Source organism: Coloeus monedula (assembly GCF_965178545.1).
Source record: "Coloeus monedula genome assembly, chromosome: 1".
Classification (NCBI taxonomy): Eukaryota; Metazoa; Chordata; class Aves; order Passeriformes; family Corvidae; genus Coloeus; species Coloeus monedula.
The window spans coordinates 156169074-156190077 of record NC_138781.1 but is presented as its reverse complement, the minus strand read 5'-3'; the positions used below and the strand labels follow the sequence as shown (position 1 = coordinate 156190077).

The following is a 21004-nucleotide window of genomic DNA, read 5'->3' as shown; positions in this document are numbered from 1 at the left end:
TTGTTTGCATCCAACTCCTAAGGAAATCTCAAATTTTAAATATAAGTTTTAAGGGAATGTCAGACAGTTTTCCTACATCTCTAACCTTATGTCATCATTTTAGTTTTCCTATTAATTATTTGTTCCTGTATCTCTAACGTAGATGCAGATTTTGTCTAGAATCCTGATCTTATGATAGGGAGTGACTAAAGCAGAAATGTAGGTGCATTTTAAAGGCCTAAATGTGCTGTAGAAGGTTTGAATGTCACAGCAATGCAGGAAGCAGGTGCCTGTCCTGGAAGACAGACAGTGCCCCAGCGGTCTCCTTTGCAAAGTGTCTCTTTGGTCCTGTGGATTTTTCCTGACCATTCCAGGGTGGCTGCAGCTGGCTTCTGCTGGTAGTGTTGGAAGGAGTTTTCTGCTTTTTGCCCTTAGATGTCAGGTTTCTGCAGTACCATGTTTTTTATGTCTTTGCAGTATTCCTATTAATTATTTGTTCTCTTGATTATCACTCCCCTCAGTGCCCATAACCCCATCCAATGGAGAAATTGTGCTTTATCCCTCCAGTCTTGTGTCCCACAAAAAATGCCTTGTTTGCACAGAGGAGGCAGCCCTGTATGTCATCCAGAGCAATAACAGAGCAGCTGAGTGAGCTTAGAGCTTGGCATCCCAGCCCTTGTGCAGCCATACCTCCTGACAAGAGCTAACCAGGAGGAGGACAAGGGAGAGGAGAGACTTCTTGCAAGTGGGTGATGTTTGTGTTACAGCAGTGTTCGTCTTGCAGAACGCACGTACTCCTGCCTGTGAGATGTGGATAATGTGCTGACAGCTCATGAATGTTGCAGGCTCAGCACAAGAGCTCTGATTCGACAGGCACAAGAGGAATTTCAGGATGTGAATTTTACCAGTGGGAAGATTGAAGCCACAGTTTTGAGATGATATTTATGCAGTAGGTTGTTCCTGAGACACAGCGAATCGAGATGCCTGACAGCTTGCTGGGCAATCATTTTAATGTAGGAAGCTAAGCAGCAATGAAAAATCTCACAGTTTTGTTCTGAGCTCTTCCACCTGCATTCTTGCAATTAAACTGAATCCTGTGACCACAAGTGTTGGTCAGTTTTTCTCCAGTGCTGTTGTGCTGTTTGCTGCTTCTTTGAAGTGGCTTCTAAACAAGCACTTGGCTTGAGCAAGTGCCTTATACAGGATGGGCAGGACTCATTGAATGAAAAGCAAAATTTTCACATAAAAACCAAGTCCAGTATAGGGGTTCATTTCTTGTCACCCCAGCAGCTGTAAGATACTGTAGCATTAGGGGTGCAAATTAGAGGCTGTCCCCTCTCATGTGCTACCAGGCTCTGATTTCAAGCAGTACTTAAAATTATTTCCTTCTTAAAAACTTGTACTCTCACTGCTCAAATCATAGTAATGAGCACCAGGAGAAATTACTATGCTTTTTCTTATCCCTTCCCTGTTGGTTAGAGTTCCTATTTCGATTCAGAATTTAGAAGGTGGTTTCTCATGGATGCAACAAATTCTATGTACAAGTGCTGACTGTACCTCAGTAGTGCTCAGACCACCAGTCAGGCCTAATCCAGTGCATTGGTTCAACATATATTGGCTCTGATGTGGTTTCTTTGGCAGCTCAGGGTCCCACTCTAAGCCATTAAAAGTCCTAGAATCTGAGGGGAGATAGCAAGAAGCAAAGAATGTATGGTCAAAGTTTCGTGGTGATGCGGTTGTCAAAACAGGCACTGCAGCTTGTTTGCAGTTTCTCTGGGAGACGCAAATGTGTGGCAAGTCTGTATTTTTATTTTAAATGTAAGGGAATGGATATTTGGCTGAATTTATGAAATTATTCTGAAACCCCTACTCCTCATATAGGCCCTCCAAAGCTAAACTGTTTAAGTTTGCAGTGGTTCCTACAATTTTGATGTATAAGATGAAAAACAGATACCAGAGTTTGAACTTTTTCACAGCTTTTTGACAAGCATTGGTTCTGCTTGCTACACTCCTTCAAAATGCAGTCTAAACAAAGCAGCTTGTATAAGCAGTGCACTTTTAAACAGATCAATGTGAAATATTTTTAGCAGCACGCAGTATTTTATACAAGGATGAAATTGTGGAATAGAAAGCATTTGCAGGGCATGACAGCTTCTTGTGTTCGTTCAGAAATTTGTATGGTGTTTATTTAAAGTGTATAAACAAGTCTCTAGGTGATGATTTCTAACAAATGAAAATAGGACCTTAGCATCCTATTCCCATATCAGATCTTATTGTTAAGCTTATAAAGAACTATTTTTCCCCCAATAGAACTTATCAAAAAGAGGTTTTGAATAGAAACTACTGCATGTGACTTAATCTTTCTTCTGTGTAACTCGTGACCTCACGCAGCCCTTAGACTGATGGTGACACAGTGAGCATTTCCTGTGAACCGTGAGCAGTCCTGGTCCCACTATTGTTGGGCACTTTTTTTGTCTGGGAAAAAACAAACCCTTATTTACTAGAAGCCAGTGTCCTGTTTGTTTGTAGCTGGCTGGGAAATGCCATATTACAAGGGTCTCAGTGGCAGTCGTCACTCCTAACAGAAGCTGTTGTTGTGTTTTGCTCTTTTTCTCACTGATTTGTATGAGACTTCTGAGTCTGCCTTGTGACCTGCTCCACATTCAGTTCACGCCACAAATACTAACCTTGTTTATCCAATATGTTTTTTCCCTCCTCGGTGTTTCCTCAGATTAGCTGTCAGTAAAAGGCTAAATAATAATCCTCCAGTTATTATTCCTCCCCCGTGAGGTCACCAGGCTGCTTTTCCAAGTTGGAGGATGGTGGTTTGCTGTAGAAGCTGCTACCTGGCAAGGCAAGTGTGGAGGTGGAAAATTACAGACAAAATAAAGGAACAGCATTAAATTGGTAATGGGATGCAGCTGCTTTGGCCTTTGAGTCTGCATGTGAGTCTCAGCAGCCTTTGGTAAAGGCATGTGCTGCGTGGAACCACTCTTGGCCATACAAAATCAGCCTCAGCCGAGCTGTAGCCTGTTCTAGGGAGGTGCACCAGCTCTCAGCAGTTGGGACATTTCACTTTTGGCTGTAAGAGGTTGTGGAATGGCTGTCACATGGATGACAATCTCATGGCTGTGCTGCCTTGAAATCCAGTCCAAGCCAGCATCCATGCATCTGTTACGCACGTCAGAGACTGGATGCTGTAGGGCTGCTGGCCCAGCATGTAACCATAGCCAAGTTTATTTAAAATACACCCCCCAACTGAGTCCTTGCCACTGAATGGGGGCGTCAGAAGGAACTTCTTGGTGTCAAAACAATCCCTCTGTCTCTACATTTCTGCTTATTGTTGTCTTTTCTGTCTCAGCTGCCTTCTGAACTGTCTTCCCATTTTAAAATACTGCATAAAATGGTGACATTCTGTAGGTTTAGCAGCATACATATACAGAGAAATGAATCATTAGTATACATACCTTCTTCAACTTTCTAAAGCCCTTGCAGACAGAATTTTTATAAAGTTTCATTATTGGAGCTCATTCTTATGAGGCAAAAAACCCTGGAAGACTTAGGGGGGTTTCTGTTGTTTATACACACACACTTATACACACAATTTCTTTAAGTATTTCAATTTTCAGTCTTATTTTTTTTGCATCTCCTGCCAAATCACACACGCCAACCTAAATATGCATATCACGTATGCAGACATTCAAGATACTAAAACCAGAACAGCCTCTCTTAAGGGAAGAAAAGTATTTTGGGGTTGGAGTTCTCCTTGTCTGTCTGGAACATTCTCATTTATATGAAAATGTCTAGCACTGAAGCTACTGTTGGAATGAGGAAGGTCCTGCAGACTCTGCCAGCATGAAGGGTGAATTTTTAGGAAGAGCATCTGTGAGGTACTTTTTGAAGTTTCACTTCATGGGACAGTGGAGGTCGTGCTCAGTGCCTCAGAAAACTCTTTCCTGGAAAACTCCTGGTAGAACATGGCTGTGAGCTTTACAGAAGTCTGATTTCTCAGCAACAGTGCTGAGCACAGACATCAGAGGTGACACCTAAATCTGTGCAGAAAGAGAAGACTGTTCTGGGCACTAGAGCTCTTCAGAGTTTTGGTTCACTGGGCAGACTGAGCTTATCAATTACACATCTCAACTTTTAGATCTAGAAAGCAAACACAAAAAGGATAACTCACTTTCCTGCCTATTGCTACAATGATTGCTATGTCTGCCTGTGCATTGCTCAGGTGAGGAGTTTGTCAGGTTCAGGAGGGAATTCTCCCAACAGCAGATTAATTTTTTTTCCTGTACTGCTTTAATTTAGTTTTCATGTGCACCCACTTCCCGCCAGGAGTCTTCTCTAACCCCACTCAGTTGTTTTCCACTTGAGTAACCAACTAAATTCTAATGTGACAATCTCACAGTTTACATGCTTACAGTAAAGCCATACATGTCACTTAATAAATGGTAACAGTTTGGAATTCTGCATAACTGTATGTAAAACACACATGATGATTTTATAAACTGCTGGCGTGCACTTGGAATGCAATTTATCAGGGCCCTGCCACTTAGCTTATGGAAGCAGTCCCATGGCATGGCTTCTCCAGCAAGAGAGAAAGCAGGTTGTGCTCATGTCAGTGATTCCTGCCATTACACAATCTGTGGGAATGGCTCGTGTTTCACTTGAAAGTTATCCCTTTCCTGTTTACTTGGGGGAGCACTCAGGGCTTTTTAGAAATTCTTCCATTTTTCTTGGCATGGGGCTATTAATTCTTGTACAGATTTTTATCGTGGCCTCTTTTTCTAAAGATAGATATTTTGGCTGCTAATGAGTAGTTCAGTAAAAAAATATCAAAGTCGTTTTTCTAAAGAAGAATCTTGAAACATAATGTTCTTGGGGTTTCAAGTGTCCTTTTTACCCTTCCATAAAAGCTACATCCATGGCTCTGTTCTGAAATCATTGAGATTCATGTCTTGTGCAAAGTAAGCCATTTCCACTGTAAATATTTAGATTTAGGCTTTTATTTATAATACTTAGATGTTAGGAAGATCACCCTTTGCAAGAAGTAAAAATAAATTCTTCCCAAGAAAGCATTTCAGTCTTTCTCCTCTGACTCACACATGGAAAGATAAAACTCATTAATTTTAGTCATGTATCTAAGGTTGGGTAAAAAACCTTTTCTCCTTTCTTCTACTGACCTGTAAAATCAAACCAGACCTTAATCTGATTTTGAGTTATTACATGCAAAGTTGATCTTGAAAGTACTTGAAGTCAAGTACTGAATTTTAAAAATAATTTTAGGACATTTTTATGACAGTTAGCTGTGGCTATAAAGCATAAAAAATACCTATCTGTCCAGTTTAGAAAAGTGCAGGTTTCACAGTTGAAGGAGAAATATTTGTAAACAATTTTTAATTCTCTGCAGAAGTAATTTCAAATCATCGTTTCAAATGGTTTCTGTGGTTTTGGAACTTTTTTTTTTGGTTAAGATCTGTATACACCACAGAGAAGTGTCATTGCAGACTGGAGAAAAGGTGGTGGCCTCAAGGACAGAGGGACAGTGAGCTGCGCCAACCCCTGGTGTCCCTGATTTGCATTCCTGTTTCTTGTCCCTGATATACCAGTGTTTCCTTGTTGTTTCTGCTCACAGTCTCCATTAAAACAAATTGTTTGTCTCAATGGATGTTGGAATTTTAAAAGAGAATCTCTTAATTGTGTCCATTTTACTTAAATATGCCTATTTGATTGTTTATTCACATAAGATGTGATGAGGCTTGTTATGCTGATGTCAGAGCTCTTGCCAGCCTTCACCCCTGTGTTTATTTAAAGCCTCTGTATGATTTACTGCAAAACCTTCCCAGCATCTCGCAAGTGTTTACTGATGGATGAGCTCAACTGAGATGTCCCAGCTCATAATTCACAAGTCACAACATAATTCAGAAAAGAAGTGTCTGCTTTCAACACACAGCCCTTGTGCAGTGAAATGCCATCGAGTTATTCCAGATGTTGGTGATCACTGCAATAAAGATCCATGACTTTGGTTAAGCTGCAGCTTCTCACTGTGTTTGAAACACACTCTGCAGGGACTTGGCCTCACACAGTAGCAACCTTGGGTGCTTAACCACTGCTCCCAGGATGGCTCTGTGCAGGCAAAATGGGAAGAGTATTTACACATTGCCATGTCTTCTATGTCCTGCAGAAAAATCTTTCACCCTAAATGAATCATGCCCAGCCTTTAGTTTTGCTTGCCTTGAACCAAATGTTTCCTCTTCCCCGTCAATGATTAATTTTTAAGCCCGCTCAGGCACTGGTAAGTGTCAGCATCCTGGAGCAGGTGAGGTGCCAGTTAAATATGAGGTGCCTGAACCTGCTTGTGTGCTTGGGAAGCTGTTGAACCTGGTGAAGTTAAAGGGAGTGTTTAAGCCACAGGGAGATGGAAGTTTTCCTTGCACTTCTGCTTGAATTGCTGGCTTTCTAACTTGCATATTTGATGAAGACAGTGTTGATGAAGAGAAGCTGGATGGTCCAAATCTGGATGGGATCTGGAGGGACCCGTGGCTTTTTGAACAAGAGCTTTAGGTCCGATATGCAAACACATAGAGTTACGTCTCAGCTAAAACTTCCATGTCAGCCAAGACATCACCAAACAGTAGGAAAAACTAAGTAGGAGATAGTGATTTGAATCATGATGTGAACACAGTCCCACCTGTACAAACACAGCCCTTTCCTAAAGATCTAAATCCTGTGCAGAAGGAGTCAACAGTTCCATGGTAAGTAGTGATGTGGAGTACTGGCCTCAGTACAGGCCTCTAGCTGCCTGTAACAAGGAAGGGTGGCTGAACCACGGTGCCATTCCCTGTGGCAGGAGGTTCATGGCGTATTTGGTCTGAAAACATAGGTTGGGAAATTTCAGAAGGGGCAGGTCTCTTTCCATAACTCTAGGCTCATCAAGGCAGCTGTCACTGTTAGCTTGTTCATTAGCCAGAGTTGAGTCAAATCACACAGACCTCGGCCTCAGACCTGGATTTTGAATCCTGATGATGAAATTGGTTTTTAATGCCAAAAAATAGCTTATTTTCCATAATGTATCTCTGTATCACCACAGAGTGTGCAACACTCTTGGGAAAATCTGATCTGTCTCGTGGAAGAAGTCAGTGTTGCTAGTCAAGATTTGGTGCTACTTTAAACAGCAGCAGATTAGACTTCCAAATCTGCATCAGAGGCTATTTTGGGCAGGGATTGGTATAATCCTGCTTGGTAATGGATGCCTCAGTGTGCTGAACAGGGAGCACAAGGTACAGGTTGATCTCACCAGCAAAGGTCAAATGCTGCTCGCACTCACCGTGTATGGGTTTGGATAATAAATGGTTTTCCTTCCTGGGATAAAGACACTGAGTTTTTCTGTCTTGGCATCAGTTGGACTGCAAGAAATAGATTGTTATGTTTTTAACGGTTTTCTAAGAACCGTGTCTGAGTGTTACCTGCCCTGTGCTGATAAACGAGCAGGATGCAGGTCCCAAAGGAGCCGGCTTGGCTGTTGCTGTGGCCAGTCTGCCATCTGCAGGCCACTGCTCCGTGCTGGGGATGTGGAGAGCAGGGCTTGGGAGCTCTTTCTTCTCCAGAAATTATTATTTCTAGTAAGTTGTTGTTTTCTAGTAAGTGCTATGTAGTAAATTTTAAATTTTCCCATCTAATCTCATGAACAGTCACCTCTGTTCTTAAAGAAAGCAAAGATAGTGGGGATGAGCAAACCTTAGATTTATCTAAGTTGATGAATAAATGCTAATTGTTGTTTTTATTGTCTGTTGTTCATTTTTGTACGTAAACATTTTGTGCTTAGAAATGGGATATTTAATAAGACATTCAAATTCTGTCCTTCACTCTCAGTCCATTAAATCTTTAATAATTCTTTTATGGGGGTGGTCTTAAATGAAAACAGCACCACTGTAATGTTCAATTTTGAATCTTAAAAACTTTGTTGAGCTGGGGGTCTGTATATATGACAGCCAGGCAGCTTCCAAGCATCCTAAAACCTTTGGGTTTATATTCCACAAATGGATAGAGGATTCAGTAGCAGAAATACTCCAATTGTTACCTTCTTATTGCCCAGGTGTTTGAAAGATAAACAATCTCTGCTGTATTTTTAACTATTGCTAAAGAATCTTAAATGAGTTCTTAATTTGGGAGAGAATTCACTGTAGGTAAATTACCCTGAATTTACAATTTTCAACGCTGTAACAAAACTTAATGTATAGAGTGAAATGTTCAGTGTGTACCACATAACCTTTCCATCATTTTTGTCTTTGTTTTAGGTCTTCCTGAACAATACTACAGCCTCACTTGGTTCCTCAGCCCTATCCTGGGCTTGATCTTCACTCCACTCATAGGTTCAGCCAGTGACCGCTGCACGCTGAGCTGGGGCCGCCGGCGGCCTTTCATCCTTGCTCTCTGCATTGGTGTTCTCTTTGGAGTTGCACTTTTCCTTAATGGCTCTGTGATAGGTAAATAACAAGGAAATCCCCTACATGTATCTCCTGCTAATGTACCTGCTTTGATATTTTAATGTAGGATGTAAAGATAATGCTCTGCAGTTGGTTTAACTTATATTTAATGTTAAAATCATTAGAAATCTTCACAGCCCTGCACTTGAGCTCTGTCCATCTTGCTTGTTATTATTTGAAGTCACAAGTTACAGCACTGTGCTGAGCGTTGTGCAATCGTAGCTGTAACTGGCACTAATAACAATGTTATTAATACAATGGTTGCCAGCATGTTTGCAGACGCTGAGACGAATTTGGTCGATCCTTGACATGGGAAAATTGTAGCAACCTGTTCACAGGGAAATGTTTCCTGTTGTGATCCCTTTTCCCTTTAATGCATATCTGGCAACACATCCTGTTTCCAGCATTATTTCAAAAATTATCTTTTCACTTTTTCTTGTGCTTTTCTTAGACCCAGTATTGAAAAAGTCCAGAACACAGTTAATATTTGTTTATCAAAAACTATGTGGGAAAATAATTTTTCCTGAGCCCCCATCAAAGCTGGTAAAAATAGTTTCCCTCAAACATAGTTTACTACGAATTTAATCTACAATCTCTTTGTAAATTTATTGTAGGAGAGGTGACTGCAAGTACATTTGGGAAAATGTTTACAAAATGGTTGGACTGATGCAAACAAAAGGAACTTAGCACCTAATAACATCCTCTTGGCTCTCTTTTTCAGGATTAGATGCAGCTCTATTGTGAAACAGGTCTACTAATTGAGGGAAATGAGTGGAATGTTACCTTGGCTCAGCTTGTTAAAGCCAGACTGGAATGCCCTATGATTGGTTTCAATTCTCTGCAAACTGTAGTGGACAAACTATTCAGAAAAATTACATTTAGCTTATGCTTTTTGAACTTACGTTACTTATTTGAATTGCTTTCCTATGGCATCAATTGTGTTTAGTCGTTGTGTCTCCAAGACTTATTCCTCTTCCTCCAGTTGTTTGCAGGATGTTAGACTACAGCCCTCTTACAAGATTTTAACCGATAAGAAGCTCTCAGTTCCATACAGTAGTTTAGGTCAGGAGCCACTGATACTGGCAAGCAAACCTCATGCTCAGTTTATAGGCTTATTTTGAAGCCTTAAAATAAATCAGCACAAAATATTGTTGATTTTTCTTCTTTGCTTTCCTATCCTCAGTCTCCACTTACTTGCAATCCTAATTGCAATTTGGGAGAACAGGAGATGCTGCAAAAACTGTATCAGACCCTCTTTCATAACGTGGCCTCTGGCAGTAGGAGTCATAGGGAGGTGGAACCAGGAACACAGAGGTTGGCTAATCCCAATTGTGATACAACCATGTCCCAGGGGAACAGCTTACTCAACTCATGTTCTCTCCTGCCCTATTCAGGTTTCCAGCAGTTCTAAAGCACTGTTAGTATTTTCTGCTGTAGGGTTCAGCTGAGTGTGGAACACTTATAAACTTCTTTAGTCTTCAAAGGGCTTGGTATAAATGAGGATTCAATATGCAGGAATCAGCGCTTAAGATTTAGATGATTTTTGGTGGCTTAGCCAGTTCATCTCCTTCCATAGACATTTTAATCAGTTACACTAATGGTTTTATCAGCCTTGCATGTGTAACTTCTAAATCTCTGTGATTCAAGTAATTTGTTCTTTTGTCGCTGGTTCATCTCATGACAAATTATCCAGCTCTGTGCTAATGCTGCCTTTCTGCTATGTAGACAAAAAGAGTTTCATCCTGTGCTGTCAACAGCAGCTGACTGATGCTTTTTGCAATGCAAAATACATCCTTGTTGCTTCATCCTTAAAAATTTTGCTTATAAAAAGCTATCTAGAAAATAAGAATGTTTAAGAAAGCAAAGACAGAGATGACAGGGTTAAATTTCACTTTATCCTGGTGTACTGCAACCACTGCATGTTAAGTATCACGTCAGGAATGCTGCCAGCAGTGCAGGTACCTGTGAATGTATCTGACAGATGAAATATGTCATTTTGGATTCTCCCCTCTCCCACCACGGCTGTCTTTTATAAAAACAGCCTTCCACATCGGAAGGAGAATACATGGGAGGAATATGAAATAATATCCGGTGCTCACAGAGGTTTCAGAAATGCTTTATAAAATAACATTTTGACAAATGTCAGTCTGACAAACGTAAAACATAATGTTTGTCCGAGACCTTCCATGATACTGTGCCAAAGAGCTGAAACTGCTATTTTGCACCAAAAGGAATGTTTTCAGTGAATGTGTTGGCCGCCTCTCTCCTAAGGTGTTAAGCTTGTTCCTGGGAGTTTTCCCTTTTTGAATGAGGTGCTCAGATTCCTCTCCCATTTCTCCCCAGGTCTGGCTATTGGTGATGTCCCAGACAAACAGCCCATTGGGATAGTTCTCACAGTGCTTGGGGTTGTGGTGTTGGACTTCTGTGCCGATGCAACTGAAGGGCCAATTCGGGCCTACTTGTTGGATGTGGTGGACAGTGAAGAACAAGACATGGCCCTGAACATTCATGCGTTTTCAGCTGGTATGGAGTTAGCTGAGATGTTCTCGGCAGCTGTTCGGTCTTCCTGAAGACCAGGTTGTGGCTGAATTGATTTTTCCTGAACTCACTTCTCACTTTTTTGTGTTCCGCAGGTCTTGGAGGAGCGATTGGTTATATGTTAGGAGGGCTGGACTGGACACAGACCTTCTTGGGTAGCATTTTTAAATCTCAAGAGCAAGTCCTTTTCTTCTTTGCAGCCATTATTTTCTCTGTCTCCGTTGCTCTCCACCTTTTTAGCATTGAAGAAGAGCAATATAACCCTCAGCAGGACAGGATCGATGACGAAGGAGACACACTTTCCAGTGCCAAATTCAGTGGCAGTCTCCCCCCTCTGAATCGGCTGAATGTAATTAGTGAGGAAGAGCCGTATGGAGCTTCCATGTTCCATGATGAGGTTCAGTCGGAGCATGACCTCAATATGGAGTTCCTTGAGGTGAACATTGTGAGAAGCAAGAGTGACTCAGTTCTGCACATGCCCGATGCCACGTTGGAAATTGAATCAGAGCTGCTTTTCCTGCATGACATCGAGCCCTCCATTTTTCAGGATGCTTCATATCCAAACACTCCCCACAACACGAGCCAGGAGATCATGAAGTCCAAACTCAACCACCTGTCTGCTTTCCTTAGGGAAAATGAGAAGGAGGAGGAAATGTTGCTTGATAATCGTTTAAATGAAGATAAAGTCCCAAACATCAACGGCTCCCTACCAAAAGAGTTCCTCAATGGACACGCCAGAATAGGCATGAAGCAGTCCAGCACTTCCAACTCCATGCGGAGGCGGAGGCACATGTTCTACCGGCAGCCGTCCTACACCTTCTCGTACTACGGCAAGATTGGCTCCCACCGGTACCGCTTCCGCCGGGCCAACGCCATCGTCCTGATCAAGTCCTCGCGCAGCATGAACGACATCTACGATATGCAGAAACGGCAGCGGCAGCGCTGCCGGCACCGCAACCAGAGCGGCACCACCAACTCCAGCGGGGACACGGAGAGCGAAGAGGGCGAGACCGAAACCACTGTCAGACTCTTGTGGTTGTCGATGCTGAAGATGCCCAAGGAGTTGCTGAGGTTGTGCGTCTGCCACCTCCTGACTTGGTTTTCCATCATTGCTGAAGCTGTGTTCTATACAGATTTCATGGGACAGGTCATTTTCCAGGGCGATCCAAAGGTAGGAGAGCAGTTCCTATGGGCAGACCTGCTCAGAGTCCCTCATTTCTGAGATGTTCTCAGTACAACAAAGTGGTGTTGGTGTTTGTGTCTGTTGCAGGCCCCTTCGAACTCAACTGAGCTGCATGCCTACAATGCTGGGGTTCAGATGGGATGCTGGGGGCTGGTGATTTATGCTGCTACTGCTGCCGTTTGTTCAGGTAAGAGACTGTGCAATCACACAGTGGAATGCACCTCATGCATGTATTTCTAAGGTAAAAGTAGAATCACGGAATATTCTGAGTTGGAAGTGACCCACAAGGATCGTCCAACTCCTGGCCCTCCTGAAATAGTGTTACTTCAGTTGGCATCCACCTCCTTGTCTGGGGTAAAGAATATTTTGGAAAAGCATTTCATGTGATCATAAGGGGAAGGGCTTCTTTAAGAATCGATATTAAAAAGTTCCTCCAAATGTAGAGGTGGAAATATGAGCAGATGGTTAAGTGGCATAAAGCATGAAATGGATATTGAGTGGCATTTAACAAGCCTTCAGGAAACTAAAATCATTCTTGGTAGAAGATTTAAACATATGCAAGAGAGTTTTTGCAAAGACTGTTTTTAAATCAAAATTATAAATATGTATTTCTGAAAGTCATTCTGCAGATAATTTGGGCTTGGAATAGACCCTGAAATTGAGAGTTTTTTCCAAACTTAAATTCTGCCTTTTGCAGCACATTGCAGGCATGCCTACACAGCTGACATGGGGACAGGCTCTTTCTGAAGCAGGAACGCATCTTGTTCCTAGTGAGGTCTGGGCTGTGCTGCTCAGACAGCCCAAATATGCACTGAACATCCACATCCTAAACAGGGATAGAGCTGCCACGGCCACATCAGTCCCCTAAAACTTTAGTGAGTAAACTGATACTTAAGAGGAAATGGCTTCAAACTGAAAAAAGTAGGTTTAGATTGGATATTAGGAAAAAATTCTTCCCTGTGAGGATAGTGAGGCACTGGCACAGGTTGCCCAGAGAAGCTGTGGCTGCCCCATCCCTGGAAGTTTTCAGGGCCAGGATGGATGGGGCTTGGGCTAGTGGAAAGTGTCCCTGCCCATGGCAGAGGTGGTTGGAACTGGATGATCTTTTAGGTCCCTCCAACCCAAACAATTCTATGATTCCTGTTTTATTCTTTATCTCTGCAGCCTTGTTGCAGAAATACTTGGACAACTACGACCTTAGCATAAAAGTGATCTACATCCTGGGCACCCTGGGTTTTTCCCTTGGCACTGCAGTGATGGCCATGTTCCCCAACGTGTATGTCACCATGATAATGATCAGCACGATGGGAATAGTCTCCATGAGCATCTCCTACTGCCCCTATGCGCTTTTGGGACAATACCATGAGATTAAACAGGTATGTGGAATATTTGGAGTATATATGTGAATAAAGGCAGAGCATTCATGTTTCTCTGAAGATCACAGTGGCAAAATGGATTTGTTAAATCCCATTATTGAAGATACCTGTTTTGTTGGGATATGTGCCACACCTTGAATGGATAGTGAATAGCAGGAGCTGATGCTGAAATCAGACGGTCTTGGCATTGAGTTGGGGTCATGACTGCTTCAGAGGGGGTCATGACTGCTTCTCCCTATGCTGAGGTATAAAAGGATCTGGGTGCATATGGCAGATGAAGAGAAATTAAATTATTATTGGAGTATTTACTACATATCTGTTTGTTACTCCTGTCTTGGATGTGATATGGTAGTGTTACTCAGATTTTTAACAGTCTTAGATTTTGAAGTGAGTCTGGAAATGCACCTGTAATTTGGGGATGCATAAGGCAAACCAGTTTGCTGGAAACAAGGACGATATTACTTCCCAACAGTGTAATTCCACTGTTCCATTTGGATTACAAATTACAGTAGGATCATTTGTTACAAGTTCCTGCATTGCGCTAGGGAGGGGGATTCCTTTTTATGATCATAAAAATAATGTTTCATGTAACACCAAATGTTCGATGTAAAATTGTTTTTACAAAACCTCCTCTTGGAGCTGATCTGGGCTAGAAGTGACCCAGTCAATACCTGCCTCGTGCTGCAGGGTGAGGAGGTTGTTGATGAGCAGATAAGAAGGCTGTTGCTCTGGAGTTGTGTCATGGATGATGTAAAGTTGACCATGGGGCTGAGAAATTTGAGGAAAGTTCTGGTGTTTAAGTATTTGCTTTCATCCATTGTTTTACCTCCTACCATGTTTCTTGTCTTTTTCCAGTACATTCACCACAGCCCTGGGAACTCAAAGAGGGGATTCGGCATTGACTGCGCCATCCTGTCGTGTCAGGTTTACATCTCCCAGATCCTCGTGGCCTCCGCGCTCGGCGGCGTGGTGGACGCAGTTGGCACGGTCAGAGTCATCCCCATGGTGGCTTCGGTGGGATCCTTCCTGGGTTTTTTGACAGCGACTTTCTTGGTTATTTACCCTGAAGTCAACGAAGAGCCAAAGGAAGAGCAGAAGGGACTGGGTCCTCCAGAGACAGCCGAGGGCAAAGGCACAGGCACAGAGAAGCCGACGGTGCTGAAGCTGACGCGCAAAGGAGCTGCAGCAACAGAGCCAGAGGGCGAGTCAGCCGTGTGAGGCCACCGCCACTTGTTCACCCACATTCCAAGGAGTGCAGGTGCAGGATCAAGAACTTTTGTTGTGTTTGGTTTTTTTTTTCCAGGAAAGCAAATTAGGACCTTCACTACTTGTAGCTAAAATATGCAGAAGAAAAGGCAGTTTCGTGCAAAAATGTAAATTAAATTCTGTAGTCCTTCCTCTAGGTTTGAGCAGGTCACTCTGATGCTAATTGCTTTCTCTACAAGTTAGAAACATCATTTCTGAACACTTTTTTATTAAGAATACATTTAGATTTCGAATAAGTTTTATTAATCTGCATGAGACTCACAGTGTATACTATACAATTAGCAGTTAGAAAAATTAAGTTTTCGGCTGTTTTTAAACTAACAGAAAATGGAAGCTATCTCGACCTATAGTCTCTTGCCATTTTTTTGTCGGAACATTTCAGATTTCACTAGCGTAATAATGGACTCAAATGCTTAGACATCGATCAATTCTTTTCATGAGCATGATATTACTGGTCTGACAGCTACATTAATTTTAGACTTCATGTTTTTGTTAGTGCAATTACTACAGAATCCTTTTATTTGCAATTATTTTCAAGAAAAAAAAAGCAATTACTGCAGTTTCTAAGAAACTGCTGTAAATTCTTTTAGTCATACTATTCACAACCACTCCCAAATCTGCTGCTCGTCAGGAGAGGGTGACACTGGGTGCTGGATGTCAGATGCAGATGGAAGGAGCAGCAGCTGGGAGAGGTGACCAGCACTCACAGGTTTTTTTATCACAAGTGCTGTATTTTATGAATGTTGTTTGAATACGCTGTGACAATTTTTAGCTGAGAGTTTCACGTGCTGGTGATCTCGGGGGTGTTTTCTTGGCATTAAAACCTGATCATCTCTGGATGAAGCTGCCATAGAGAAAGGGCATCTCTGGGGTCAGCTTCGTGAGAGGGGCATGCGATTCTCTTCCGTAGGGAAAGGAAGTCATTGATTAATTGCACTTTCTACGATCCTTTAACCTCCTGGCTGGAAATGCAGCAGCCGAGGTAAAGGCACAGGGTCAGTACAACAAGGAGAACCCAAGGCCTACCTCTGTCACTTTATGGCATAGTCTGGGTGTATAAAAATCTGTGTCAGAAACAGTTTTTAGGCCTTAAAATTCAAAAGTTGCTGTTCCAGCCCCTGTGTTGGAGGAATTGTAGGCTGGAGCTCTTCCGAGCTGCCGTACCAATGTCGTCAGCGCATCCTCCGTGTCCCCTTCTGTGATTCAGGACACAGCTGCAGTGCAAAGATACTTTTCTGGAAAGAGCTTGAAAGAGTTGTGCTAACTTCATTTAAAATAGGTTTGGATCATTATCCAGTAGCCATTTAAAGCAACTTTCAAAACCAAACTTCCATTTGTCATTTGTAAGAAGTGTTTGTGATGCTGTTGACTCATTTTGGCTTGGGCCTCCCCAGGCTGCCATCAATCCATGTGCTGGACAGGCAGTGTGAGATTCCTGCTGCCTCAAACTCCTCCTCCTCCTTCAAGACTTGCAAATGCTTGTGTCAATCATGCTGCAATACAGGCATTCAGACAAAGAAGCTAGATTTCAATATGAAAAGCAGTTTTTAATGAATTACTTGAATTGTCAGTGTATTTGAGAAATGGATGTTTGGGTGTATTTGAAGATGGCATCTGTGGGTTTCTCTGAAGGCTTCCAGTCATGCCCATGGCCTCTGCTATCAAGGGTGACAATGTTTTTAGGCTGGTGACATCACAGAGCACTGAAGTACATGTAATCACACAGGACTTAGGGGTTGTATTTGTTTTTCGAAGTGTCTTGAAGAAGTCTTTTTTTTCTATGGTGAATATTTTTTATTTAGAACACATACTGTGAACTGTGTTCAGCCAGGGGAGCGATACTACTGAAGAGTGTGAGACCTCACTGAAGAAAGCAGTTGTGAGAAATTCTGCCGTGCATTTTATCATCTCAGTTACATTTAATATATTCTGGTGATGTTCATATGTGAGAGACAAGTGTTATGTTTCACCCTAGAACTGGCATTTGTGTAAGTTACGTACTGAGTTACACATTTTAAAGTGGCTTTAATATTTTAGTTTTGAAGCTCCTTGAAGATTCTGCTTTTGGTTAATGACCGGTGTCAAGCACTCCTTATTTGAATCTCTACTGCTGAAAAGGTTCTTCAACAGTTTAAAAACCTGCATCTTCTGACCAGTGCCAGCCTTACACTTTTCCTAAGGGTTCCATGGACCAGCGTGGATCAAATCTTCTTTACTCCACACTGCACTTTCTAAGCTAAGATCTCTTTCACTGCGCCATCACACTGACCAAGTCGCTGCAGAGAGGGAGGAGAAGCTGAAGCTCCCTCTGACTTCACGTCCCACAGAGGGAACATGAAACCATTTTGGGGGTGAGCTCACCCATGTTTATGGAGCTTTCTCAGCCAGGGAAGGGCAAGGAGGGAGGAAGGACCTTTACTTTCGAACCCAGAGGCTTCAAGCAAAGGCAGGGAAGGGCCAGTTCTGTCACGGACAGCGTTTGGCAGAGCCTCATTTCTAAGAACTGGATGTTAAAATCCATGTTTGGAGTTGTTTATGGGGCTCATAACACAGGAATATGCGTGCTGCCACAACAGGAAGCTGATTTCACTCCCTGGTAAAGGCAAAGGAAATAATTATTCATTGTAAATGTGCTGAAGTTTTTGTAGTGTTGCCAGAAGGATTAACTTGGGGAGCCCCAGCCAAAGCATCTCCTCCTGTCCTTTGGCCAGCCTGGGAAACCCCCACGCTGGCTTCACCTGCTGAGGTCTCCCTAGGGCTTTTCCTTGGATGTGAGAGTTTTCTTTCTAGCCCCAGCACTTCTCAGGGTAGAGTGGGCAATGATTTATTTCTTCATCTGTCCCTTACCTTATCTTTTGATACAGATTTTTTTTTTTTGCCACAATTAAAGTAGTACAGTTTTATGTGTTTGTTGCAGAACTTGCAGAAAGAGAAGTTTGAAGTGGCTTTTTTTTGTTATTCCTGGTGCCAACAAGCATCTTTTTTTTTGTTTGTATTCCTGTCTAGTCAAAGTCATCCCGTTGGACCTTCAATATAGTAGGACTAAGGTTTAGCATTGTTCAATACCATAAACTATTTTAACCTGTTCTGCTGCCGTGATGTGTGACATGAAGCACTGCTGGTGCTCAGACCCTTGAGGGCTGTGGTCGATCAGTTGCACATCTTGATATGTTTCATGTGAGAGCAGAGAAGCTTTAACTTCCACCTCTCAGAAAGGCAGAGTGTGCATTTGGCCCTGTTGGGTTATTCCAAGAGTCCAGTGAGATCTGTGCTGTTGGTGGATGGCCATTTCAGACTCCAGAAGCAATAATTTCTTAGGAATGTTTCTCTTCCTGCTGGTTCAGTGACTTTCATAGATTGCCTAAATAGCCTTTTAATAACATGAACCTGGTGGTTTGCTGGTGCTGGCTGTGAGCAGTCATGGAAAGATAGGGGTTGTTCATCATCAGGAGGGAGGAGGCCAGTAAATCCAACAGAGGTTTGTGCTCCTTGAAACCCAGGATGTCCTTTTCCCCTTTCACTTGGAACCTTTTTCTAGGCTCTGGAATATTCCCAGCGCATCAGTCTGAAAAGGAGGTGGCTGCAGATTTACCCTCTTGGTTTTCTTGCTGATACCAGTGCTGGCGCTCAGACCCCAGGATGGAACAGGCTGCATGAGGTTTTCCTCAGAGGCGAGGACTGAGTCTTTCTTATCCCTCTCCCATCTGATCTGAACCCCCTAGCACTTGGAATGACAGCAGCAACCACAGTGCTTTTTGCCAGGTTCCTCATTAAAACCTGGGTTCCATCGTTAAGAATGCATCCCCTGCCCTTGGTCGGGTGTGAGTTTGGCTTCCTCCAGCATCCACCATGAAAAGCAGGATTTTCCTGGCTGCTAGATCTCACGGCCATGCAGGTTTAGGTCACACTTCTGAGTAAAGGTGGAGCAAGTCACATTTTATTCCGAGGAGAGCTGGGACATTTGAGCAGGAGGGAAGTGCAGGAGGCAGGTGCTGAGATTTGGGGGTTTTAGGGATGTGTGTGTGTCTGCACCTATGTGTTTGTACATTTCCAGACACACTGCTCAGGCCAAAATACCTTTGGGGGTTGTGTGTTGCTGCCACTGTACTCCACAGTGTTCTCAGCTGAGTTCTTCCGGGTTTCCCTCATCCTAGTCTGATGCAAGACAAGCTCAGCTATAAATATGTATCCTATTTAAGTTAACAAATTAACTCCTGCATGATATTCCAAGCACATGTAGCAGCTTCGGCATCTGAAGTGTCTGTCGTGAAAGAGAAGTTGGGTTTTTTTGCAGCTGTTTTGTCCTCGTTTCCTTTGAAAAGGCCAAATAAATGTAACGGACACCAAATGTTGCACAGAAATGTTATTAATGACTGTGTGGAAGAAATACCAAATTTTATTTTTCTTTGCAGAAACTCTATGGTTCCAGAGAGTCCTTTAGCTGTTTTCCTTCCTTAAATGACAAAGCTGAACATTTGTAAAGCACGTCAAAAAATGGTCATTTGGAAAAAGTGGAGCTACCCAAAGTTTTCTCTTTGTCATGTTGCATCCAAAGGAGCTGCAGCAGCTCAAACACCAACTGGGGTTTGAATTTGAGGCTCAGCAGTTCGGAAGCTGCCTTAGAAAACAACAAAAAGGCTCAGTTCCTTTTCCTGACATGGCACTCACACCCACTGATCTGCTCATTAAGGTGTTCCAGGTTTTCCTGTCATGTAAATTAAAATCACCTCCTGGAAAACCAGTTCAGTTTGGTTCCTCAACCTGAGCAGCTTCAGCTGAACTTCCACCTCAGCTTCCCTCGCCCCAGGGAACGCAAGGGGTGCCCAGGAGGGACAAACACATCTCCCACCAAAAGAGAGCATCTGCTGTAATTAAAGTACTTTTGATGCCCTTGCAACCTACTAAAATTTTAGGGAAAATGCAGGGCATGGTTCAATTTGACCTGCTCTGGCACACTCTTAAATTTGGAAGTTTGGGGTAAAGCTCTGGGAGCATTTAGTCAAGCTCGCCATCACCTTATTTACTCTGCACCTACTCAGTCCTTAGCAACAGCCAAATTGTAATAAATAACCTCAAAATCCAGACTTTTCTCTCAACAAATTGGCAGTTCCCAATGTGAATTTGTTTTTCCTGATGTAACATGAACACTAAGCCCTTTAAGTAGCCAAATGACCAGCTTATTTTAAATGCCTCATATTACTAGAAAGCTGCATATAGGCATCTCATAGCGGGGAAAAATTTAAAAAAAAAGAAAAAAAAAAAAAAAAAGAATATTTAGTTCCTTTGTGAACTGGCCATATGACAACTACTTTTTTATCAACTTATTAAGTTGGGGCACTATAATAGCTCTTGCTGAGTTTAGCAATGTTTATAAGCATGTGTTAAACACATAATGTTGTTTTATGAGGAAAAAGGGATAAAGAAAAGTGATGTCACAGATGAATGTTTGAGTGCGTAGATGGCATAATGTATGTATGATTTTTATTTCTACACTGTTGAGCTTATTTTCTGTTTAAAGATTAAAAAAAAATTGTTGCATGAGAACTGTTTTATTGTGTTCTGCACTTTCTGTTCTTTTTGTATAATCTTGATTTTTTTTTTCATTTATGCATAGAAAAGAAAAAAATCAATTTAGAAATATTCTACTCCATGAGACATTGTGTTCCAATCCGTTGTTCCGAAGTTCGATCTTAATAAACATTTCAGTAAGAGTTGGTGGCTCGTGTCCCTGTGGTGTTTGTAGGGAAGGTGAGCAGAGGGACACCAGGTCCCTGAGCTGTGAAAGGCAAGTAACACTCACCTGCACCCCAGAGCTTCATTAAAAAAATGCTACTGCCAAACATTGCCTGGCAAAAATCCGGGTGTTAATATTCACAGATGGTTCTAAACTCACCTGACACTTGCAGGGTTCCGGTGTAACCCAGGAGAGAGCACAGGTAGAGGAACAAAATGGGGATACCTAGGGCAGGTGTGTGTGCCCAGCTCCAGACTCTGCTCTGACAAAGGGTGGTGGCTCCCACACAGAATCCGTCACCTCTCATGCCATCACGAGGGCTGAGGAGCTGAGGGTCTCCCCAGTCACCTATGAGTCTATGATTCGACAGCCACAAGCAGCTTCCAAAGAAATCAAGTTCCCATCCAAACTCATCAACTTCTGGGACCATTGGGAACAA

General features: G+C 42.5%; 1 protein-coding gene across 2 annotated transcripts in view; it reads left to right on the top strand.

Moving 5' to 3' along the window:
- SLC45A4 (solute carrier family 45 member 4) overlaps nucleotides 1-20545 on the top strand; it is an 85058-nt gene extending 64513 nt beyond the window's left edge. For both annotated transcript variants that reach the window (XM_082289856.1, XM_082289855.1), the window contains exons 3-8: nucleotides 8280-8468; nucleotides 10812-10991; nucleotides 11102-12177; nucleotides 12277-12376; nucleotides 13354-13565; nucleotides 14421-20545. In XM_082289856.1, coding sequence (XP_082145982.1) covers nucleotides 8280-8468; nucleotides 10812-10991; nucleotides 11102-12177; nucleotides 12277-12376; nucleotides 13354-13565; nucleotides 14421-14783 — 2120 coding nt within the window. In that variant the 3' untranslated portion in view covers nucleotides 14784-20545. The remainder of the gene's footprint in view (nucleotides 1-8279; nucleotides 8469-10811; nucleotides 10992-11101; nucleotides 12178-12276; nucleotides 12377-13353; nucleotides 13566-14420) is intronic.
- The last annotated feature ends 459 nt before the right edge of the window (nucleotides 20546-21004 follow it).